The sequence below is a fragment of the Triticum aestivum genome, chromosome 3D, assembly GCF_018294505.1.
Source record: "Triticum aestivum cultivar Chinese Spring chromosome 3D, IWGSC CS RefSeq v2.1, whole genome shotgun sequence".
Taxonomy (NCBI): Eukaryota; Viridiplantae; Streptophyta; class Magnoliopsida; order Poales; family Poaceae; genus Triticum; species Triticum aestivum.
In genome coordinates, this window is record NC_057802.1 from 600,921,272 (window position 1) to 600,941,055 (window position 19,784).

The following is a 19,784-nucleotide window of genomic DNA, read 5'->3' on the forward strand; positions in this document are numbered from 1 at the left end:
ATTATTCGATGTAGGCCCAAGGCGTTGATGCCATTTGCTTGACGAGACACGGACTCCGGAGGATGCTTGACGAAGTGATGATGATGATGATACACGGTAGAACAGAACTGGATAGAGACCTCCACGACTTCTACCTTGTAGAAGGACCTTCCTCGTGACCTTTATCCTTAACAAAGAAAGAATCCGTGTGCAACTCGACAAAGACATGAGAAAAAATATCCGGTTTTTATGATCAACATGAGATGAAGTGAAAACTCGACATGTGGAGATGGGGAAAAGATCTGATTTTTATGATCAAATGAAAGAAAACAAAGATTGTTCTAGGAAGATTGGAAATAATACTTGCGCGCGTTTTGAGGAAAAAAACCAGCTTTGTACGAGCGGCATGTAGGAGCGTCGGCATCAGAATGGGCTGGCCTCCCCCTCGATGGCCGTCATGATCGCTCTTGGCCTCCCTCCGCTCGTTCCGCTCGCCGGAGATGATCAGTACGTTGCCTCCTCGTGCACCTCCACCTTGAACTACTCCTTGTTTGTCAACCCCGCGGTGCGCAACGCTGAACACGTATGCCTCCGCCGTCTCCCCGGCTCTCTATGCCGGTGTCGTCGTGTCGCTCGCGGCAGGCGTGCTGCCGGAAGATGAGGCTTCGGTAGACCAAGGCGGCCGTGTCGAAGAAAGCAAAGACAGTATGTACGTGCATGAGCTGGGCTGCGAACAATTGATTCTGAATGCGAAGGAGTACGTACACATGCATTTACGCACTTATATGAGACTATGAGTATTGAGTGTGTGATGCATAATGCTCTGCTCAGCTGCGGACAATCTCGATCTGCATTCTGCCGGCGGTGAAACGATGGATGGATCGAAGTAGGATGGTATGCTATGTTGAGATGAAGCCTCAACATACGTTCGTAGTGACCAGATTGCAGTACGCTTCGACGCGTGCCAGGTGATACGTACGTAGTGACGTATATTTCGACGCGTGCCAGGCCAGCCCAGGCCAGCTCAGCTCAGCCAGGCAGAGAATATATACAGGATCAATTTTTTATTGGCCTCAATCAAAAGCTTCAATGCAGTACCCAGCTCACCGTGGCAATTCGCTCTCCGGCCGCTGCTATATAAACACCCCCGACCCTGAGAGATCTTCGTCCACCTCCTCCCTCCTGTTCCTTCAGCCACCGTGAGCAATGGCGCCCAAGCGGAAGGGTGGCAACGGCCGGAAGAAGACCGTCCTCCTCTCGATCGTCAAGGAGGACGCCCGCCATGTATGCTTCTCAAAGCGCAAGCGGGGCCTGTTCAGCAAGACCAGCGCGCTGTCCCTGCTCACGGGCGCCCAGGTGGCCGCCGTCATCTTCTCGCCCGGCGGCAAGGTCTTCTCCTTCGGCCACCCCTCCGTCGACGCCGTCGTCAACCGCTTCATGGCGGGGGACGCCGCGGTGGTCCAGGCCGCCGCCGACGACAACGGGTTGCAGACGCTGCAGCTGCAGCACGGCGACATGCGCACCGAGCTGGCGGACCAGAAGAAGCGGAAGAAGCGCGCTGAGGAGGCCCTGGACAAGGAGCGCGCTGGGGGGGACCAGATTGCCTCGTGGCTCCACCCCGACGTGCGCGACATGGGGCATGACGACATGGCGGCCTTCGCCGCCGCGCTCTTGCAGGTCCAGGCCGCCGTCTCCGGACGCGCCAACCAGGTTCTCGTCGAGGCCTTTCGCGTCGACATCAGCCGTATGCTCCAGGTGCCCCCGCCGCCGCCGCCTCCGCTCCAGCTCTTCGGTGCCAGCACCATTGAGTTCGGTAGTAGCAGCAGCAGCGCCAACGCCGGGATGGAGATGCAACAGATGCAGATGGTTATGGAGATGCCACCGCCGCCTGACTTCCCCGCAGTGATGGGGATGCAGCAGTTGGTTATGGAGATGCCACCACAGCCAAGGTTCGAGGCAGCGATGGAGATGACGCCGCTGCAGGAGTTCGTCGCCGGGATGCAGAAGGTGCAGCGGCAGGGGCTCGGGCCGAACGCCGACTTCCCCTACTGAGGAGAAGAAAGACACCAGACAGAGTCCGACCGAGTCCGAGTCTCAGTTACTATATTCTAAATAAATCGTTCAGATCCATGTAAGATCCATCTACGTGGGTCCAAGATCTATGCATTAGTTGGTTCAATTATCTTAGTAGCAATTAAATTTATGGCATTGTAATCTTTTTTGTATCGGTAGTACAATGGCTGGAAATTCGTGAATGAAATACTATTAAGCCTTTTCTTTTGGTTCTCTCCATGCTTGCAACATAAAAAAAGATCCACATGTACGTGTTAATTGTTCAAAAATCCCATGTATACCGCTATACTATGTGTACATGCACAACTCTATACCGTAAGATTCAATGTGTGTTAGGCCTGATTACTGCCTATTGGTGGGACTGATGCGTTGGTCGGTGGGTTTGCGAGTTGTAACATGACTCTATAAACGAACTAAAACATGAATACATGATCCAGCGGGCCAAGTAACGATCACCATTTTTCCCACAAAAAATCTCAAAAACCTATCAAACACCAGGTACAAAATCCCGGTAAGTCGAAACCATTGTGAAGTCATGATTTTATCAACAGGCAGAGAGCGGTGAAAATGACGGGTGGTTCGCACCAGACAACAAGGACCCGACGATAGGGCGACTGGACTAGGATGCAAAAATTGCTGAAAAGGAAGAGCAACTTACATAATGAAAGTTGATTTTGCAAAAAGAACTACATAATGAAAGTCAATTCACAAAAAATAATTACATAATGAAAGTTAATGTAGAATTAAAATTGAACATCATTTTGAAGCAAAATTTGTTGCGGCGGCCGAAATAAGAACCCTCGCTATGGTGAACTCTCGTTGTTGAAACTAATCAGTTAGTTTGGGATTTAGGTTGTACTTGTCGAACATAGATTATTTTAATAAACTATGAAATAGTTGTATTTTTCTCTCATTAAACTCCGCCACAGCTCGGAACTGTTCCTGCCTTCGGCAATGCCGCAGATGTGCCACTATCTCCTCGCAAAATACAACGTGCAGTGCATGTTTGTTACTTTTCACCTCATGCATGGATGGGCCCCATGTGCATGGCCATTAGTCAACTACTACTAGTCTTTGCTGATAGATGGATAGGAGTACTCCATGTACATGCATGCAACACTTAGTAAACAAGAATAAAAAAATCAAAGAAAATAGAAAGCTGATCCTTCAAGAAGAAACAAAGTAAAAATTAAATTAGAAAAAATATATGAAAAAATCACACAATTTACACAAAGAATGTACATTTTTATAATATGCAAGCATAATCATATAGTAGAGGACTTTCTGTATAAAGACGTTTTCTCTAAAGGAATGAATAAGTGGCATTCTTACTACCCTTTAAGAAGAAACAAAATAAAAAAGGGGTTAAAAGAATATTCCTTAGAAGGAATGAATTGGTGGCACACAACTTATACTCGAATTTTGCATTTTTACAATATGCAAAAATTAACATATTATATATAGTTGAATTTCCACAAAAATATAATTTGCACAAAACTACAACAACATCAAAATAATCAAGTTTTATAAGAAATAATGAATTAGTGGCATTGGTATTACCCTTTAAGAAGAAATATTTTTTTAATAGTTTTCATCACAAATTATACAAAAATGCATTTGTTCTACTATGAAAGAATAAACACATAATAGTGATTTTTTTTTTCACAAAATGGAGGTTTCCTAAGAACAAATGAGTTAGTGGCATTAAAATTACCATTAAACAAGATAGAAAATGAAACAAAAATTGGAAATAATGACGTTTTCTGATGAAGAATAAATTAGTGTCATTTGTATTGCCCGTTAATTAAGAAGAAAGAAAAACAATAAAATAGCAATAATAAATTGCGCACAATTTATAGAGAAATTGCACTTTTTATGATAGGCGAGAATAATGATATAATTGTGGAATTCCTGTCAAAACTAAGTTTCCTAAGAAAGAATGTATTTGTGTCATTGTTGTTACCCTTAAAGAAAACCACAATTGAGACTAAAGTGATATCAAAGTGACTAAGTTTTTTAATAATTAATGAATGCTACATTGACATTACCGTTTAAGAAGAAAGAAAAAGAAAAGGAGTAATAAAAAATTGTACCAAATTTACAAAAGAAATTGCTTTTGAATAATATAGAATAATAAACCTATAATAGTGGAACATTCGCAAAAACAATCTAAGAAGTAATGAATTAATGTTATTTGGGGTTACCCTTAAAGAAGAAAGAAAATGAATTGAAAACAAGCAAACTAAAAATAATGAAGTATTCTATGGAAAAATGCATTTTTGAAGGGAAAGGAAGAATGAATTAGTGGCATTGGTATTCCTCTATAAAAAGAAAGAAAAGGATAAAAATATAACAAATAATGATAAAAATTGCACACAATTCACAAGAAATGGCATTTCTAATAATATGCAAAAATAATAATGTAATATTAGAATTTTGCACAAAATTTTATGAAGACGGAATAAATTAGTGGCATTGGTATTACCCCACATAGATGAAAAAATTGAAATAAATACTAAAACTAAATCAAGTAACCCGAAACAGGAGAAAATCTAAATTCAGCATAAAAACTCATGGAACAATATAAGTAAAAAAAAGCACGAATCTTGACAAAAATCAACCATTTAAAAATTGACTTACCAAAACTTATAAATTAGACAACTTACTGTTGGGAAACGTAGCATGCAATTTCAAAATATTGCCTACGCTCACGCAAGATCTATCTAGGAGATGCATAGCAACGAGGGGCGAAGAATGTGTCCACGTACCCTCATAGACCGCAAGTGGAAGCGTTTGACAACGCGGTTGATGTAGTCGAACTTCTTCTAGCTCCGACTGATCAAGTACCGAACGTACGCACCTCCGAGTTCTCTACACGTTCAGTGCGATGCGTTCCTCGCCCTCTTGATCCAGCAAGGTGTCGAGAAAGTAGATGAGTTCCCTCAGCACGACGGCGTGGTGACGGTGATGGAGGTGTGATCCGCGCAGGGCTTCGCCTAAGCACTACGAAGATATGACCGGAGGCGTAACTTATGGACGGGCCCGCCGCACACGGCTAGGAATAGATGTTGTGTGTTCTAGGCGCCCCCTCCCCACGTATATATAGGTGGGAGGGGGAGGGGAGCAGCCATGGGGCGCCCCAAGTAGGAGGAATCATACTTTGGGTCCTCTCCCAATTCGGCCACCCCCCTTTCCTTATTTCCAGAGGGGGGAAAAGGTAATTAATACGAGGGAGAGAAGGAAGGGGGGGGGGGCGAACCCCCTCTTTCCCTTCCCCACTCGGCCTCCTTCCTTGGGGGGGCGCCACCTCTTGTGGGCTGGTGTGCTCCCCTCCTACGGCCCATATGGCCCATATCTTTTCCCGGGGAGTTCCGGTAACCCCCCCGGTACTCCGATAAATACCCGATACTATCCGGAATACTTCCGGTGTCCGAATACTATCATCCTATATATCAATCTTTACCTCTTGACCATTTCGAGACTCCTCGTCATGTCCGTGATCTCATCCGGGACTCTGAACAACATTCGGTCACCAAATCACATAACTCATATAATACTAAATCGTCATCAAACGTTAAGCGTGCGGACCCTACGGGTTCGAGAACTATGTAGACATGACTCAGACACCTCTCCGGTCAACAACCAATAGTGGAACCTTGATGCTCATATTGGCTCCTACATATTCTACGAACATCTTTATCGGTCAAACCCTAATGACAACATACGTTATTCCATTTGTCATCGGTATGTTACTTGCCCGAGATTCGATCGTCGGTATCCACATACCTAGTTCAATCTCGTTACCGGTAAGTCTCTTTGCTTGTTTCGTAATACATCATCTTGTAACTAACTTATTAGTCATTTTGCTTTCAGGGCTTCTTATGATGTGCATTACCGAGAGGGCCCAGAGATACCTCTCCGATACTCGGAGTGACAAATCCTAATCTCGATCTATGCCAACCCAACAAACACCTTCGGAGATACCTGTAGAGCATCTTTATAATCACCCAGTTATGTTGTGACGTTTGATAGCAGACAAGGCATTCCTCCGATATCCGGGAGTTGCATAATCTCATAGTCGGAGGAATATGTATTTGACATGAAGAAAGCAATAGCAATAAAACTGAACGATCAATATGCTAAGCTAACGGACGGGTCTTGTCCATCACATCATTCTCCTAATGATGTGATCCCGTTCATGAAATGACAACACATGTCTATGGTTAGGAAACTTAACCATCTTTGATTAACGAGCTAGTCTAGTAGAGGCTTACTAGGGACACGGTGTTCTGTCTATGTATCCACACATGTATCAAGTTTCCGGTTAATACAATTCTAGCATGAATAATAAATATTTATCATGATATAAGGAAATATAAAATAACAACTTTATTATTGCCTCTAGGGTATATTTCCTTCAGTCTCCCACTTGCACTACAGTTAATAATCCAGTTCACATCGCCATGTGATTTAACACTAATAGTTCACATCTTTATTTGATTAACACCCATAGTTCACATCGCCATGTGACCAATACCCAAAGAGTTTATTAGAGTAAATAATCTAGTTCACATCGCTATGTGATTAACACCCAAAGAGTACTAAGGTGTGATCATGTTTTGCTTGTGAGAGAGGTTTAGTCAACGGGTCTGCCACATTCAGATCTCTATGTATTTTGCAAATGTCTACGTCTACAATGCTCTGCACAGAGCTACTCTAGCTAATTGCTCCAACTTTCAATATGTATCCAGATTGAGACTCAGAGTCATCTGGATCAGTGTCAAAGATTGCATCGTGATGACCCACAAGTATAGGGGATCTATCGTAGTCCTTTCGATAAGTAAGAGTGTCGAACCCAACGAGGAGCAAAAGGAAATGATAAGCGGTTTTCAGCAAGGTATTCTCTGCAAGTACTGAAATTACAGGTAAGAAATAGTTTTGTGATAGGATAATTTGTAACGAGCAACAAGTAACAAAAGTAAATAAAGTGCAGCAAGGTGGCCCAATCCTTTTTGTAGCAAAGGACAAGCCTGGACAAACTCTTATATAAAGGAAAGCGCTCCCGAGGACACATGGGAATTATCGTCAAGCTAGTTTTCATCACGTTCATATGGTTCGCGTTCAGTACTTTGATAATTTGATATTGGTATTTTTGAAGGGAAAGGAAGAATGAATTAGTGGCATTGGTGTTCCTCTTTAAAAAGAAAGAAAAGGATAAAAATATAACAAATAATGATAAAAATTGCACACAATTCACAAGAAATGGCATTTCTAATAATATGCAAAAATAATAATGTAATATTAGAATTTTGCACAAAATTTTATGAAGACGGAATAAATTAGTGGCATTGGTATTACCCCACATAGATGAAAAAATTGAAATAAATACTAAAACTAAATCAAGTAACCCGAAACAGGAGAAAATCTAAATTCAGCATAAAAACTCATGGAACAATATAAGTAAAAAAACACGAATCTTGACAAAAATCAACCATTTAAAAATTGACTTACCAAAACTTATAAATTAGACAACTTACTGTTGGGAAACGTAGCATGCAATTTCAAAAAATTGCCTACGCTCACGCAAGATCTATCTAGGAGATGCATAGCAACGAGGGGCGAAGAATGTGTCCACGTACCCTCATAGACCGCAAGTGGAAGCGTTTGACAACGCGGTTGATGTAGTCGAACTTCTTCTAGCTCCGACTGATCAAGTACCGAACGTACGCACCTCCGAGTTCTCTACACGTTCAGTGCGATGCGTTCCTCGCCCTCTTGATCCAGCAAGGTGTCGAGAAAGTAGATGAGTTCCGTCAGCACGACGGCGTGGTGACGGTGATGGTGATGTGATCCGCGCAGGGCTTCGCCTAAGCACTACGAAGATATGACCGGAGGCGTAACTTATGGAGGGGGCCGCCGCACACGGCTAGGAATAGATGTTGTGTGTTCTAGGCGCCCCCTCCCCACGTATATATAGGTGGGAGGGGGAGGGGAGCAGCCATGGGGCGCCCCAAGTAGGAGGAATCCTACTTTGGGTCCTCTCCCAATTCGGCCACCCCCCTTTCCTTATTTCCGGAGGGGGAAAAGGTAATTAATACGAGGGAGAGAAGGAAGGGGGGGCGAACCCCCTCTTTCCCTTCCCCACTCGGCCTCCTTCCTTGGGGGGGCGCCACCTCTTGTGGGCTGGTGTGCTCCCCTCCTATGGCCCATATGGCCCATATCTTTTCCTGGGGAGTTCCGGTAACCCCCCCCCGGTACTCCGATAAATACCCGATACTATCCGGAATACTTCCGGTGTCCGAATACTATCATCCTATATATCAATCTCTACCTCTTGACCATTTCGAGACTCCTCGTCATGTCCGTGATCTCATCCGGGACTCTGAACAACATTCGGTCACCAAATCACATAACTCATATAATACTAAATCGTCATCAAACGTTAAGCGCGCGGACCCTACGGGTTCGAGAACTATGTAGACATGACTGAGACACCTCTCCGGTCAACAACCAATAGCGGAACCTTGATGCTCATATTGGCTCCTACATATTCTACGAACATCTTTATCGGTCAAACCCTAATGACAACATACATTATTCCCTTTGTCATCGGTATGTTACTTGCCCGTGATTCGATCGTCGGTATCCACATACCTAGTTCAATCTCGTTACCGGTAAGTCTCTTTGCTTGTTTCGTAATACATCATCTTGTAACTAACTTATTAGTCATTTTGCTTTCAGGGCTTCTTATGATGTGCATTACCGAGAGTGCCCAGAGATACCTCTCCGATACTCGGAGTGACAAATCCTAATCTCGATCTATGCCAACCCAACAAACACCTTCGGAGATACCTGTAGAGCATCTTTATAATCACCCAGTTATGTTGTGACGTTTGATAGCAGACAAGGCATTCCTCCGATATCCGGGAGTTGCATAATCTCATAGTCGGAGGAATATGTATTTGACATGAAGAAAGCAATAGCAATAAAACTGAACGATCAATATGCTAAGCTAACGGACGGGTCTTGTCCATCACATCATTCTCCTAATGATGTGATCCCGTTCATGAAATGACAACACATGTCTATGGTTAGGAAACTTAACCATCTTTGATTAACGAGCTAGTCTAGTAGAGGCTTACTAGGGACACGGTGTTTTGTCTATGTATCCACACATGTATCAAGTTTCCGGTTAATACAATTCTAGCATGAATAATAAATATTTATCATGATATAAGGAAATATAAAATAACAACTTTATTATTGCCTCTAGGGTATATTTCCTTCAGTCTCCCACTTGCACTACAGTTAATAATCCAGTTCACATCGCCATGTGATTTAACACTAATAGTTCACATCTTTATTTGATTAACACCCATAGTTCACATCGCCATGTGACCAATACCCAAAGAGTTTATTAGAGTAAATAATCTAGTTCACATCGCTATGTGATTAACACCCAAAGAGTACTAAGGTGTGATCATGTTTTGCTTGTGAGAGAGGTTTAGTCAACGGTCTGCCACATTCAGATCTCTATGTATTTTGCAAATGTCTACGTCTACAATGCTCTGCACAGAGCTACTCTAGCTAATTGCTCCAACTTTCAATATGTATCCAGATTGAGACTCCGAGTCATCTGGATCAGTGTCAAAGATTGCATCGTGATGACCCACAAGTATAGGGGATCTATCGTAGTCCTTTCGATAAGTAAGAGTGTCGAACCCAACGAGGAGCAAAAGGAAATGATAAGCGGTTTTCAGCAAGGTATTCTCTGCAAGTACTGAAATTACAGGTAAGAGATAGTTTTGTGATAGGATAATTTGTAACGAGCAACAAGTAACAAAAGTAAATAAAGTGCAGCAAGGTGGCCCAATCCTTTTTGTAGCAAAGGACAAGCCTGGACAAACTCTTATATAAAGGAAAGCGCTCCCGAGGACACATGGGAATTATCGTCAAGCTAGTTTTCATCACGTTCATATGGTTCGCGTTCAGTACTTTGATAATTACTTGAAGGATCTTACTCAATCCATAGGTAGATATGGTGGACTCTCATGGCAAAACTGGTTTAAGGGTTTTGGAAGCACAAGTAGTATCTCTACTTGGTGCAAAGAATTTGGCTAGCATGAGGGGGAAAGGCAAGCTCAACATGTTGGACGATCCATGACAATATACTTTATCTCAGATATAAGAAAACATAACCCATTACGTTGTCTTCCTTGTCCAACATCAACTCTTTAGCATGTCATATTTTAATGAGTGCTCCCAATCATAAAATATGTCCAAGATAGTATATTTATATGTGAAACCTCTCTTTCTTTATTACTTCCTATTAATTTTAATGATGACCAAAGCTATGTTTGTCAACTCTCAACAATTTTTAATCATCATACTCTTTCTATGTGAAGTCATTACTCTTTATAAGATCAATATGATCTCTTTATTACTTTTTATTCTTTTCTCTTTTCTTTTATTCACTCAAGATCATGGCAAACTAATCAATCCCTTGACTCAACACTAATCTTTATTATATAGCTCACGGACTCGATTACATAGAGGGAGCATAAAGCAAAACTCAAAACTAGATCATACCAAAACTTTATTCTACTAGATCAAGATACTACTAATAGGATCGAACTAAGAAAAATGTTAAAGATAGGAGTGTGATAGTGATACGATACCGGGGCACCTCCCCCAAGCTTGGCAGCTGCCAAGGGGAGTGTCCATACCCATGTGGTTATGTCTCGTTTGTTGAAGAAGAAGATGATGGTTTAGTTGATGGATAGTCGCACATCGAGCGTAAGAGGTCCTCCAGCTTGCGGATAATGCCCTTGAGTGCAACGATATGCTCCTTCAACAAAATATTTTCACGTGTGAGATACTTGTTTTGTATACGAGCTAACTCAATCATCTTGAAAGCTTCGATCTCAGTTGGGGTAAGAAGATTGTGATCAAGTTGAAGGATGTCTTCTGTTGCCAGAACTTGGTCCTCCGTGGCCTTCTTGATCCCTTCATCCTTGTTGATCTCCATGGGTTCTTCCCTCTTCAGCTCTATCTTCATTAACCAAGCATCGTTGTCACCATTGTTGGAGGAGGGGGACGACATGATGCCCGGCCTTGACAACCTTGATAGAAAACAGCTCGAAACAAGAACAGAGGATAATTGCGTGATACGGTGGTCAAAACCTTCAGGAGATCATATAATGAATTTTTACCGACCAAAATACGTAACGTGCAAGAAAACGAAGTCCGGAGAGCGCACGAGGTGCCCACGAGGCAGGGGGCGCGCCCAGGGGGGTAGGGAGCGCCCTCCACCCTCGTGGAGCCCTCGTGTCCTTCCCGGACTGCTTCTTATTTTTCCATTTTTCTAAATATTCCAAAACGGAGAAAAATTGCCTTTAGAGCTGTTTTGGAGTTGGTTTACTTACCGTACCACATACCTATTCTTTTTCGGAGTCTGAAGCGTTCCGGAAAGTGTCCCTTATGTATTCCTCCGGGGTTACGGTTTCAATAACATTGGTTTCAACATTTATAGGATTACCTGAGATATAATGTTTAATTCTTTGACCATTCACCACCTTCGGATTTGTGCCTTCGAAGTTGTTGATTTTTATGGCACCGGAACGATAGACCTCCTCGATAACGTAAGGGCCTTCCCATTTAGAGAGATGTTTTCCTGCAAAAAATCTTAAACGAGAGTTGTATAGCAATACATAATCACCTACATTAAACTCACGCTTTTGTATTCTTTTGTCATGCCATCTTTTAACCTTTTCTTTAAAAAAATTGGCGTTCTCATAAGCTTGGGTTCTCCATTCATCAAGTGAGCTAATGTCAAATAACCTCTTCTCACCGGCAAGTTTGAAATCGTAGTTGAGCTCCTTAATAGCCCAATAGGCCTTATGTTCTAGTTCGAGAGGTAAGTGACGTGCTTTTCCATAAACCATTTTATACGGAGACATACCCATAGGATTTTTATATGCAGTTCTATAGGCCCATAATGCATCATCAAGTTTCTTGGACCAATTCTTTCTAGATCTATTGACAGTCTTTTGCAAAATTAATTTGAGCTCTCTATTACTCAATTCTACTTGACCACTAGACCGTGGGTGATAAGGAGATGCAATTCTATGATTAACATCATATTTAGCGAGCATTTTACGGAAAGCACCATGAATAAAATGTGAACCACCATCAGTCATTAAATATCTAGGGGATCCAAACCTTGGAAAAATAACTTCTTTAAGCATCTTAATAGAAGTGTTATGATCAACACTACTAGTTGGAATAGCTTCTACCCACTTAGTAACGTAATCAACAACAACTAAAATATGTGTATATCCATTAGAGGCAGGAAAAGGTCACATATAATCAAAGCCACAAACATCGAATGGTTCGATAACAAGTGAATAATTCATAGGCATTTCTTGATGTCTACTAATATTACCAATTCTTTGACATTCATCACAAGATAAGACAAACTTACGGGGATCCTTGAAGAGAGTAGGCCAATAAAAACCGGATTGCAATACCTTATGTGCAGTTCTGTCTCCAGCGTGGTGTCCTCCATAAGCCTCGGAATGACACTTGCGTAGGATATGTTCCTGTTCATGCTCAGGTACGCAACGTCTAATAACACCATCTACTCCTTTGTAAAGATGTGGGTCATCCCAAAAGTAATGCCTCAAATCATAGAAAAACTTTTTCTTTTGCTGGTATGTGAAACTAGGTGGTATAAATTTGGCAACAATATAATTAGCATAATCAGCATACCATGGAGCAGTACGAGAAGCATTTATGAAATTTAATTGTTCATCAGGAAAGCTATCATCAATAGGTAGTGGGTCATCAAGAACATTTTCTAATCTAGACAAGTTGTCTGCAACGAGGTTCTCAGCTCCCTTTCTATCAATAGTATGCAAATCAAATTCTTGTAACAAGAGAACCCATCTAATAAGTCTAGGTTTAGCATCTTTCTTTTCCATAAGATATTTAATAGCAGCATGATCCGTGTGAATAGTTACTTTAGAATCCACAATATAAGATCTGAACTTATCACAAGCAAATACAACTGCTAAGAATTCTTTTTCAGTAGTAGCATAATTTCTTTGAGCATTGTCTAGAGTTTTACTAGATTATTGAATAACATTTAATTTCTTATCAACTCTTTGCCCTAGAACAACACCTACAGCATAATCACTAGCATCACACATGATTTCAAAGGGTAAATTCCAATCAGGTGGCTGAACAATAGGTGCAGAGATCAATGCTTTCTTAAGTATTTCAAATGCTTCTACGCAATCATCATCAAAGACAAATGGTATATCTTTTTGTAATAGATTAGTCAAAGGCCGAGAAATTTTTGAGAAGTCCTTAATGAACCTCCTATAAAAACCGGCGTGACCTAGGAAGCTTCTTATACCTTTGATGTCCTTGGGACATGGCATCTTTTCAATAGCATCAACCTTGGCTTTATCAACTTCAATACCTCTTTCAGAAACTTTATGCCCCAAGACGATACCTTCATTAACCATAAAGTGGCACTTCTCCCAATTCAAGACAAGATTAGTTTCTTCACATCTCTGCAAAACTCGATCAAGGTTGCTCAAGTAATCATCAAAAGAGGATCCATAAATGGAGAAATCGTCCATGAAAACCTCACAAATCTTTTCACAAAAGTCAGAGAATCTAGCCATCATGCATCTTTGAAAGGTAGCAGGTGCATTACATAAACCAAAAGGCATACGTCTATAAGCAAAAGTACTGAAAGGGCAAGTAAAAGTGGTCTTTGATTGATCATCAGCTGACACAGGTATTTGGGAGAAACCAAAATAACCATCTAGAAAGCAAAAATGTGTATGTTTGGATAATCTTTCTAGCATTTGATCGATAAAAGGTAAGGGGTAATGATCCTTTTTAGTAGCTTTATTTAATTTGCGGAAATCAATTACCATCCTATAACCTGTAATAATTCTTTGAGGGATCAATTCATCTTTATCATTAGGAACGACGGTAATACCTCCCTTTTTAGGGACACAATGGACAAGACTTACCCACTGACTATCAGCAATGGGATAAATTATACCTGCCTCAGGGAGCTTTAGTATTTCCTTTCTTACCACTTCTTTCATCTTAGGATTCAGCCGTCGTTGGTGATCACGAACTGGTTTGGCATCTTTCTCCAAATTTATTTTGTGTTGACATAGAGTGGGACTAATGCCCTTAAGATCATCAAGAGTATATCCAATAGCAGCACGGTGCTTCTTCAGAGTTTTCAATAATCTCTCTTCTTCATGCTCTGAAAGGTTAGCACTAATAATAACATGATATATCTTCTTTTCATCAAGATAAGCATATTTAAGAGTATCAGGCAACGGTTTAAGCTCAAACACGGTATCACCCTTGGGTGGAGGAGGATCCCCTACGATTTCAACAGGCAAATTGTGTTTCAGGATAGGTTCCTGTTTAAAGAATACTTCATCTATTTCCCTTCTTTAATTCATAAACATATCATTTTCATGGTCTAGCAAATATTGTTCTAAAGGATCACTAGGAGGTACGACAATAGAAGCAAGACCAATAAATTCATCCTTTACTAGGCAATTCCTGTTCATGGTGTTGTCTACGAAATTTAGAGAAATTAAACTCATGAGACATATCACCTAAACCAATAGTAACAACATCCTTTTCGCAGTCTATCCTAGCATTAACAGTGTTTAAGAAGGGTCTACGAAATATAATGGGACAAAAGCTATCTTGTGGGGAACCAAGAACAAGAAAATCAGCAGGATATTTAGTTTTCCCACACAGGACTTCAACATCTCTAACAATTCCCATGGGTGAAACAGTATCTCTATTGGCAAGTTTAATTGTGACATCAATATCTTCTAACTCAGTGGGTGCAATATCATGCATAATTTCTTTGTATAAGTCAACAGGTGTTGCACTAGCACTAGCACCCATGTCACATAAGCCATGATAACAATGATCTCCTATTTTAACAGAAATAACAGGCATGCCTACCACAGGTCTATGTTTATCTTTAGCACAAGGTTTGGCAATTCTGGCAGTTTCATCACGGAAATGAATAACATGCCCATCAATATTATCAGACAAGAGATCTTTAACTATAGCAATATTAGGTTCAACTTTAACTTGCTCAGGATGTGTATAGGTTCTAATATTGCTTTTACGAACCACAGTTGAAGCTTTAGCATGATCCTTTATTCTAACAGAGAAAGGCGGTTTCTCAACATAAGTAGTAGGAACAATAGGATCGTTATAAGTGATAGTCTTTTCTTCAACTTTAATAGGTCCAGCTACTTTTACTTCTATGGGAGGATGATATTAAACCACTTCTCCATGGGGAGATCAACGTGAGCAGCAAAAGATTCACAGAAAGAGGCTACTATCTCAGAGTCAAGTCCATATTTAGTGCTAAATTTACGGAAAACATCGGTATCCATAAAAGATTTAAAACAATCAAACTTAGGTGTCATACCTGACTCCTTACCTTCGTCGAGTTCCCAATCTTCAGAGTTGCGTTTAATTCTTTCCAATAAATCCCATTTGAATTCGATAGTCTTCATCATAAAAGAGCCAGCACAAGAAGTATCGAGCATGGTGCGATTGTTATCAGAAAGCCGAGCATAGAAACTTTGAATAATTATTTCTCTTGGGAGCTCATGATTGGGGCATGAATATAACATTGATTTAAGCCTCCCCCAAGCTTGAGCGATGCTTTCTCCTTCGCAAGGCCAAAAATTATATGTATATAATTGCGATCACGATGAACAAGATGCATAGGATAAAACTTCTGATGAAATTCCAATTTCAATCGTTTGTAGTTCCATGACCCCGTATCATCACATAGCCTATACCATGTCAATGCATCTCCGTTCAAAGATAAAGGGAAGACATTCTTCTTAATAACATCATCAGGTATACCTGCAAGCTTAAATAATCCACAAACTTCATCCACATAGGTGCTCATCAGGATGCATTGCTCCATCTCCTACAAAAGGATTAGCTAGCAGTTTTTCTAACATACCCGAAGGAATTTCAAAGTAGACATTTTCATCTTCAGTGGGTTCAGTAGGTTGAGGAGCAACTCTTTGCTCTACTGGTCGGGGTGAAGATACCCCGAATAAGCCCCTCAGAGGATTACTTTCCATAGCAACAAGTGACAGTAAATTTCAGCACACTATATAAATTTTTCCTTACCAAATCCACCTACCAAAGGCGCTTCACTCCCCGGCAACGACGCCAGAAAAGAGTCTTGATGACCCACAAGTATAGGGGATCTATCATAGTCCTTTCGATAAGTAAGAGTGTCGAACCCAACGAGGAGCAGAAGGAAATGATAAGCGGTTTTCAGCAAGGTATTCTCTGCAAGTACTGAAATTACAGGTAACAGATAGTTTGTGATAGGATAATTTGTAACGAGCAACAAGTAACAAAAGTAAATAAAGTGCAGCAAGGTGGCCCAATCCTTTTTGTAGCAAAGGACAAGCCTGGACAAACTCTTATATAAAGGAAAGCGCTCTCGAGGACACATGGGAATTATCGTCAAGCTAGTTTTCATCACGTTCATATGATTCGCGTTCGGTACATTGATAATTTGATATGTGGGTGGACCGGTGCTTGGGTGCTGCCCTTGCTTGGACAAGCATCCCACTTATGATTAACCTCTATTGCAAGCATCCGCAACTACAACAAAAGTATTAAGGTAAACCTAACCATAGCATGAAACATATGGATCCAAATCAGCCCCTTACGAAGCAACACATAAACTAGGGTTTAAGCTTCTGTCACTCTAGCAACCCATCATCTACTTATTACTTCCCAATGCCTTCCTCTAGGCCCAAATAATGGTGAAGTGTTATGTAGTCGACGTTCACATAACACCACTGGAGGATAGACAACATACATCTCATCAAAATATCGAACGAATACCAAATTCACATGACTACTAATAGCAAGACTTCTCCCATGTCCTCAGGAACAAACGTAACTACTCACAAAGCATATTCATGTTCATAATCAGAGGGGTATTAATATGCATATAGGATCTGAACATATGATCTTCCACCAAATAAACCAACTAGTATCAACTACAAGGAGTAATCAACACTACTAGCAACCGATAGGTACAAATCCCAGACTATGAGACAAGAATTGGATACAAGAGATGAACTAGGGTTTGAGAGGAGATGGTGCTGGTGAAGATGTTGATGGAGATTGCCCCTCTCCCGATGAGAGTAGCGTTGGTGATGACGATGGCGATGATTTCCCCCTCCCAGAGGGAAGTGTCCCCAGCAGAACAGCTCAGCCGGAGCCCTAGATTGGTTCCGCCAAGGTTCCGCCTCGTGGCGGCGGAGTCTCGTCCCGAAAGCTTTCTTATGATTTTTCTTCGGACGAAAGACTGCATATAGCAGAAGATGGGCACCGGAGGGCCAACAGGGGGCCCACGAGGTAGGGGGGCGCGCCCAGGGGGTAGGGCGCGCCCCCACCCTCGTGGACAGGTGGAGGCCCCCCTGACGTATTTCTTCCGCTCAATATTTTTTATTATTTCCAAAAATAACTTTCATGGAGTTTCAGGACTTTTGGAGTTGTGCAGAATAGGTCTCTAATATTCGCTCCTTTTCCAGCCAAGAATTCCAACTGCCGGCATTCTCCCTCCTTATGCAAACCTTGTAAAATAAGAGAGAATAGGCATAAGTATTGTGACATAACGTGTAATAACAGCCCATAATGTAATAAATCTCAATATAAAAGCATGATGCAAAATGGACGTATCACATCGACGTAACCCTTTACGCCGAACTCTTTGTCACCTCCATAACCGAGAAACATTTCCTTAGTCCTCTTTAGGTACCTAAGGATAATTTTGACCGCTGTCCAGTGATCTACTCCTGGATCACTATTGTACCCCCTTGCCAAACTCATGGCAAGGTACACAATAGGTCTGGTATACAGCATGACATACTTTATAGAACCTATGGATGAGGCATAGGGAATGACTTTCATTTTCTTTCTATCTTCTGTCGTGGTCGGGATTTGAGTCTTACTCAACTTCATACCTTACAACTCAGGCAAGAACTCCTTCCATGACTGATCCATTTTGAACTCCTTCAAAATCTTATCAAGGAATGTACTCATCGAAAGTCTTATCAAGCGTCTTGATCTATCTCTATAGATCTTGATGCCCAATATGTAAGCAGCTTCACCGAGGACTTTCTTTGAAAAACTCCTTTCAAACACTCCTTTATGCTTGTCAGAAAATTCTATATCATTTCCGATGAACAATGTGTCATTCACATATACTTATCAGAAAGGCTGTAGTGCTCCCACTCACTTGTAAATATTGTCTTCACCGTAAGTCTATATAAAACTATATGCTTTGATCAACTCATCAAAGCGTATATTCCAACTCCGAGATGCTTGCACCAGTCCATAGATGGATCACTGGAGCTTGCACATTTTGTTATAACCTTTGGGATTGACAAAACCTTCTGGTTGCATCATATACAACTCTTCTTTAATAAATCCATTAAGGAATGAAGTTTTGATATCCATTTGCCAGATTTCATAAAATGCGGCAATTGCTAACATGATTCGGACAGACTTAAGCAACGATACGAGTGAGAAAATGTCATCGTAGTCAACACCATGAACTTGTCGAAAACCATTTGCGACAATTCGAGCTTTGTAGATAGTAACACTACCATCAGTGCCCGTCTTCCTCCTGAAGATCCATTTATTCTTAATGGCTTGTCAATCATTGGGCAAGTCTAGTAAAGTCGACACTTTGTTCTCATACATGGATCCTATCTCAGATTTCATGGCCTCAAGCCATCTGTCGGAATCTGGGCTCATCATAGCTTCTTCATAGTTCGTAGGTTCGCCATGGTCTAATAACATGACTTCCAGGACAGGATTACCGTACCACTCTGGTGCGGAACGTGCTCTGTTCAACCTACGAGGTCCAGTAGTAACTTGATCCAAAGTTTCATGATCATCATCATTAGCTTCCTTTCTAGTTGGTGTAGGCATCACGTGAACGGATTTCACTGATGTGCTACTTTCCAATTCGAGAGAAAGTACAATTACCTCATCAAGTTCTACTTTCATCGCACTCACTTTTTTCGAGAGAAACTCCTTCGCTAGAAAGGTTCCATTCTCGGCAACAAAGATCTTGCCTTTGGATCTGTGGTAGAAGGTGTACCCAATTGTTTCCTTAGGATATCATATGAAGACACACTTCTCTGATTTGGGTTCGAGCTTATCAGGCTGAAGCCTTTTGACATAAGTGTCGCAACCCCAAACTTTAAGAAACGACAGCTTAGGTTTCTTGCCAAACCATAGTTCATATGGTGTCGTCTCAATGGATTTAGACGGTTCCTTATTTAACATGAATGCAGCTGTCTCTAATGCATAACCCCAAAACGATAGGGGTAAATCGGTAAGAGAAATCTTAGATGACAACATATCTAATAAAGTACGGTTACGACGTTCGGACACACCATTACGCTGTGGTGTTCCAGGTGGCGTGAGTTGTAAAACTATTCCACATTGTTTTAAATGAAGGCCAAACTCGTAATTCAAATATTCGCCTCCGCGATCAGATCATAGAAACATTATTTTCTTGTTATGATGATTCTCCACTTCACTCTGAAATTCTTTGAACTTTTCAAATGTTTCAGACTTGTGTTTCATTAAGTAGATATACCCAT

The 19,784-nt window shown here is 41.3% G+C and overlaps 1 protein-coding gene across 1 annotated transcript; it reads left to right on the top strand.

Moving 5' to 3' along the window:
* The first annotated feature begins 1,165 nt into the window (after nt 1–1,165).
* On the top strand, nt 1,166–2,202 carry LOC123075810 (agamous-like MADS-box protein AGL61). Its single transcript, XM_044498329.1, has one exon. The coding sequence runs from the start codon at nt 1,186–1,188 to the stop codon at nt 2,029–2,031; it is 846 nt and encodes a 281-aa protein (XP_044354264.1). The 5' UTR covers nt 1,166–1,185; the 3' UTR covers nt 2,032–2,202.
* Nucleotides 2,203–19,784: the final 17,582 nt, after the last annotated feature.

Excerpts from the sequence above, each read along its gene's own strand:
- LOC123075810 (XM_044498329.1), top strand. The coding sequence starts at position 1,186 with ATGGCGCCCAAGCGGAAGGGTGGCAACGGCCGGAAGAAGACCGTCCTC.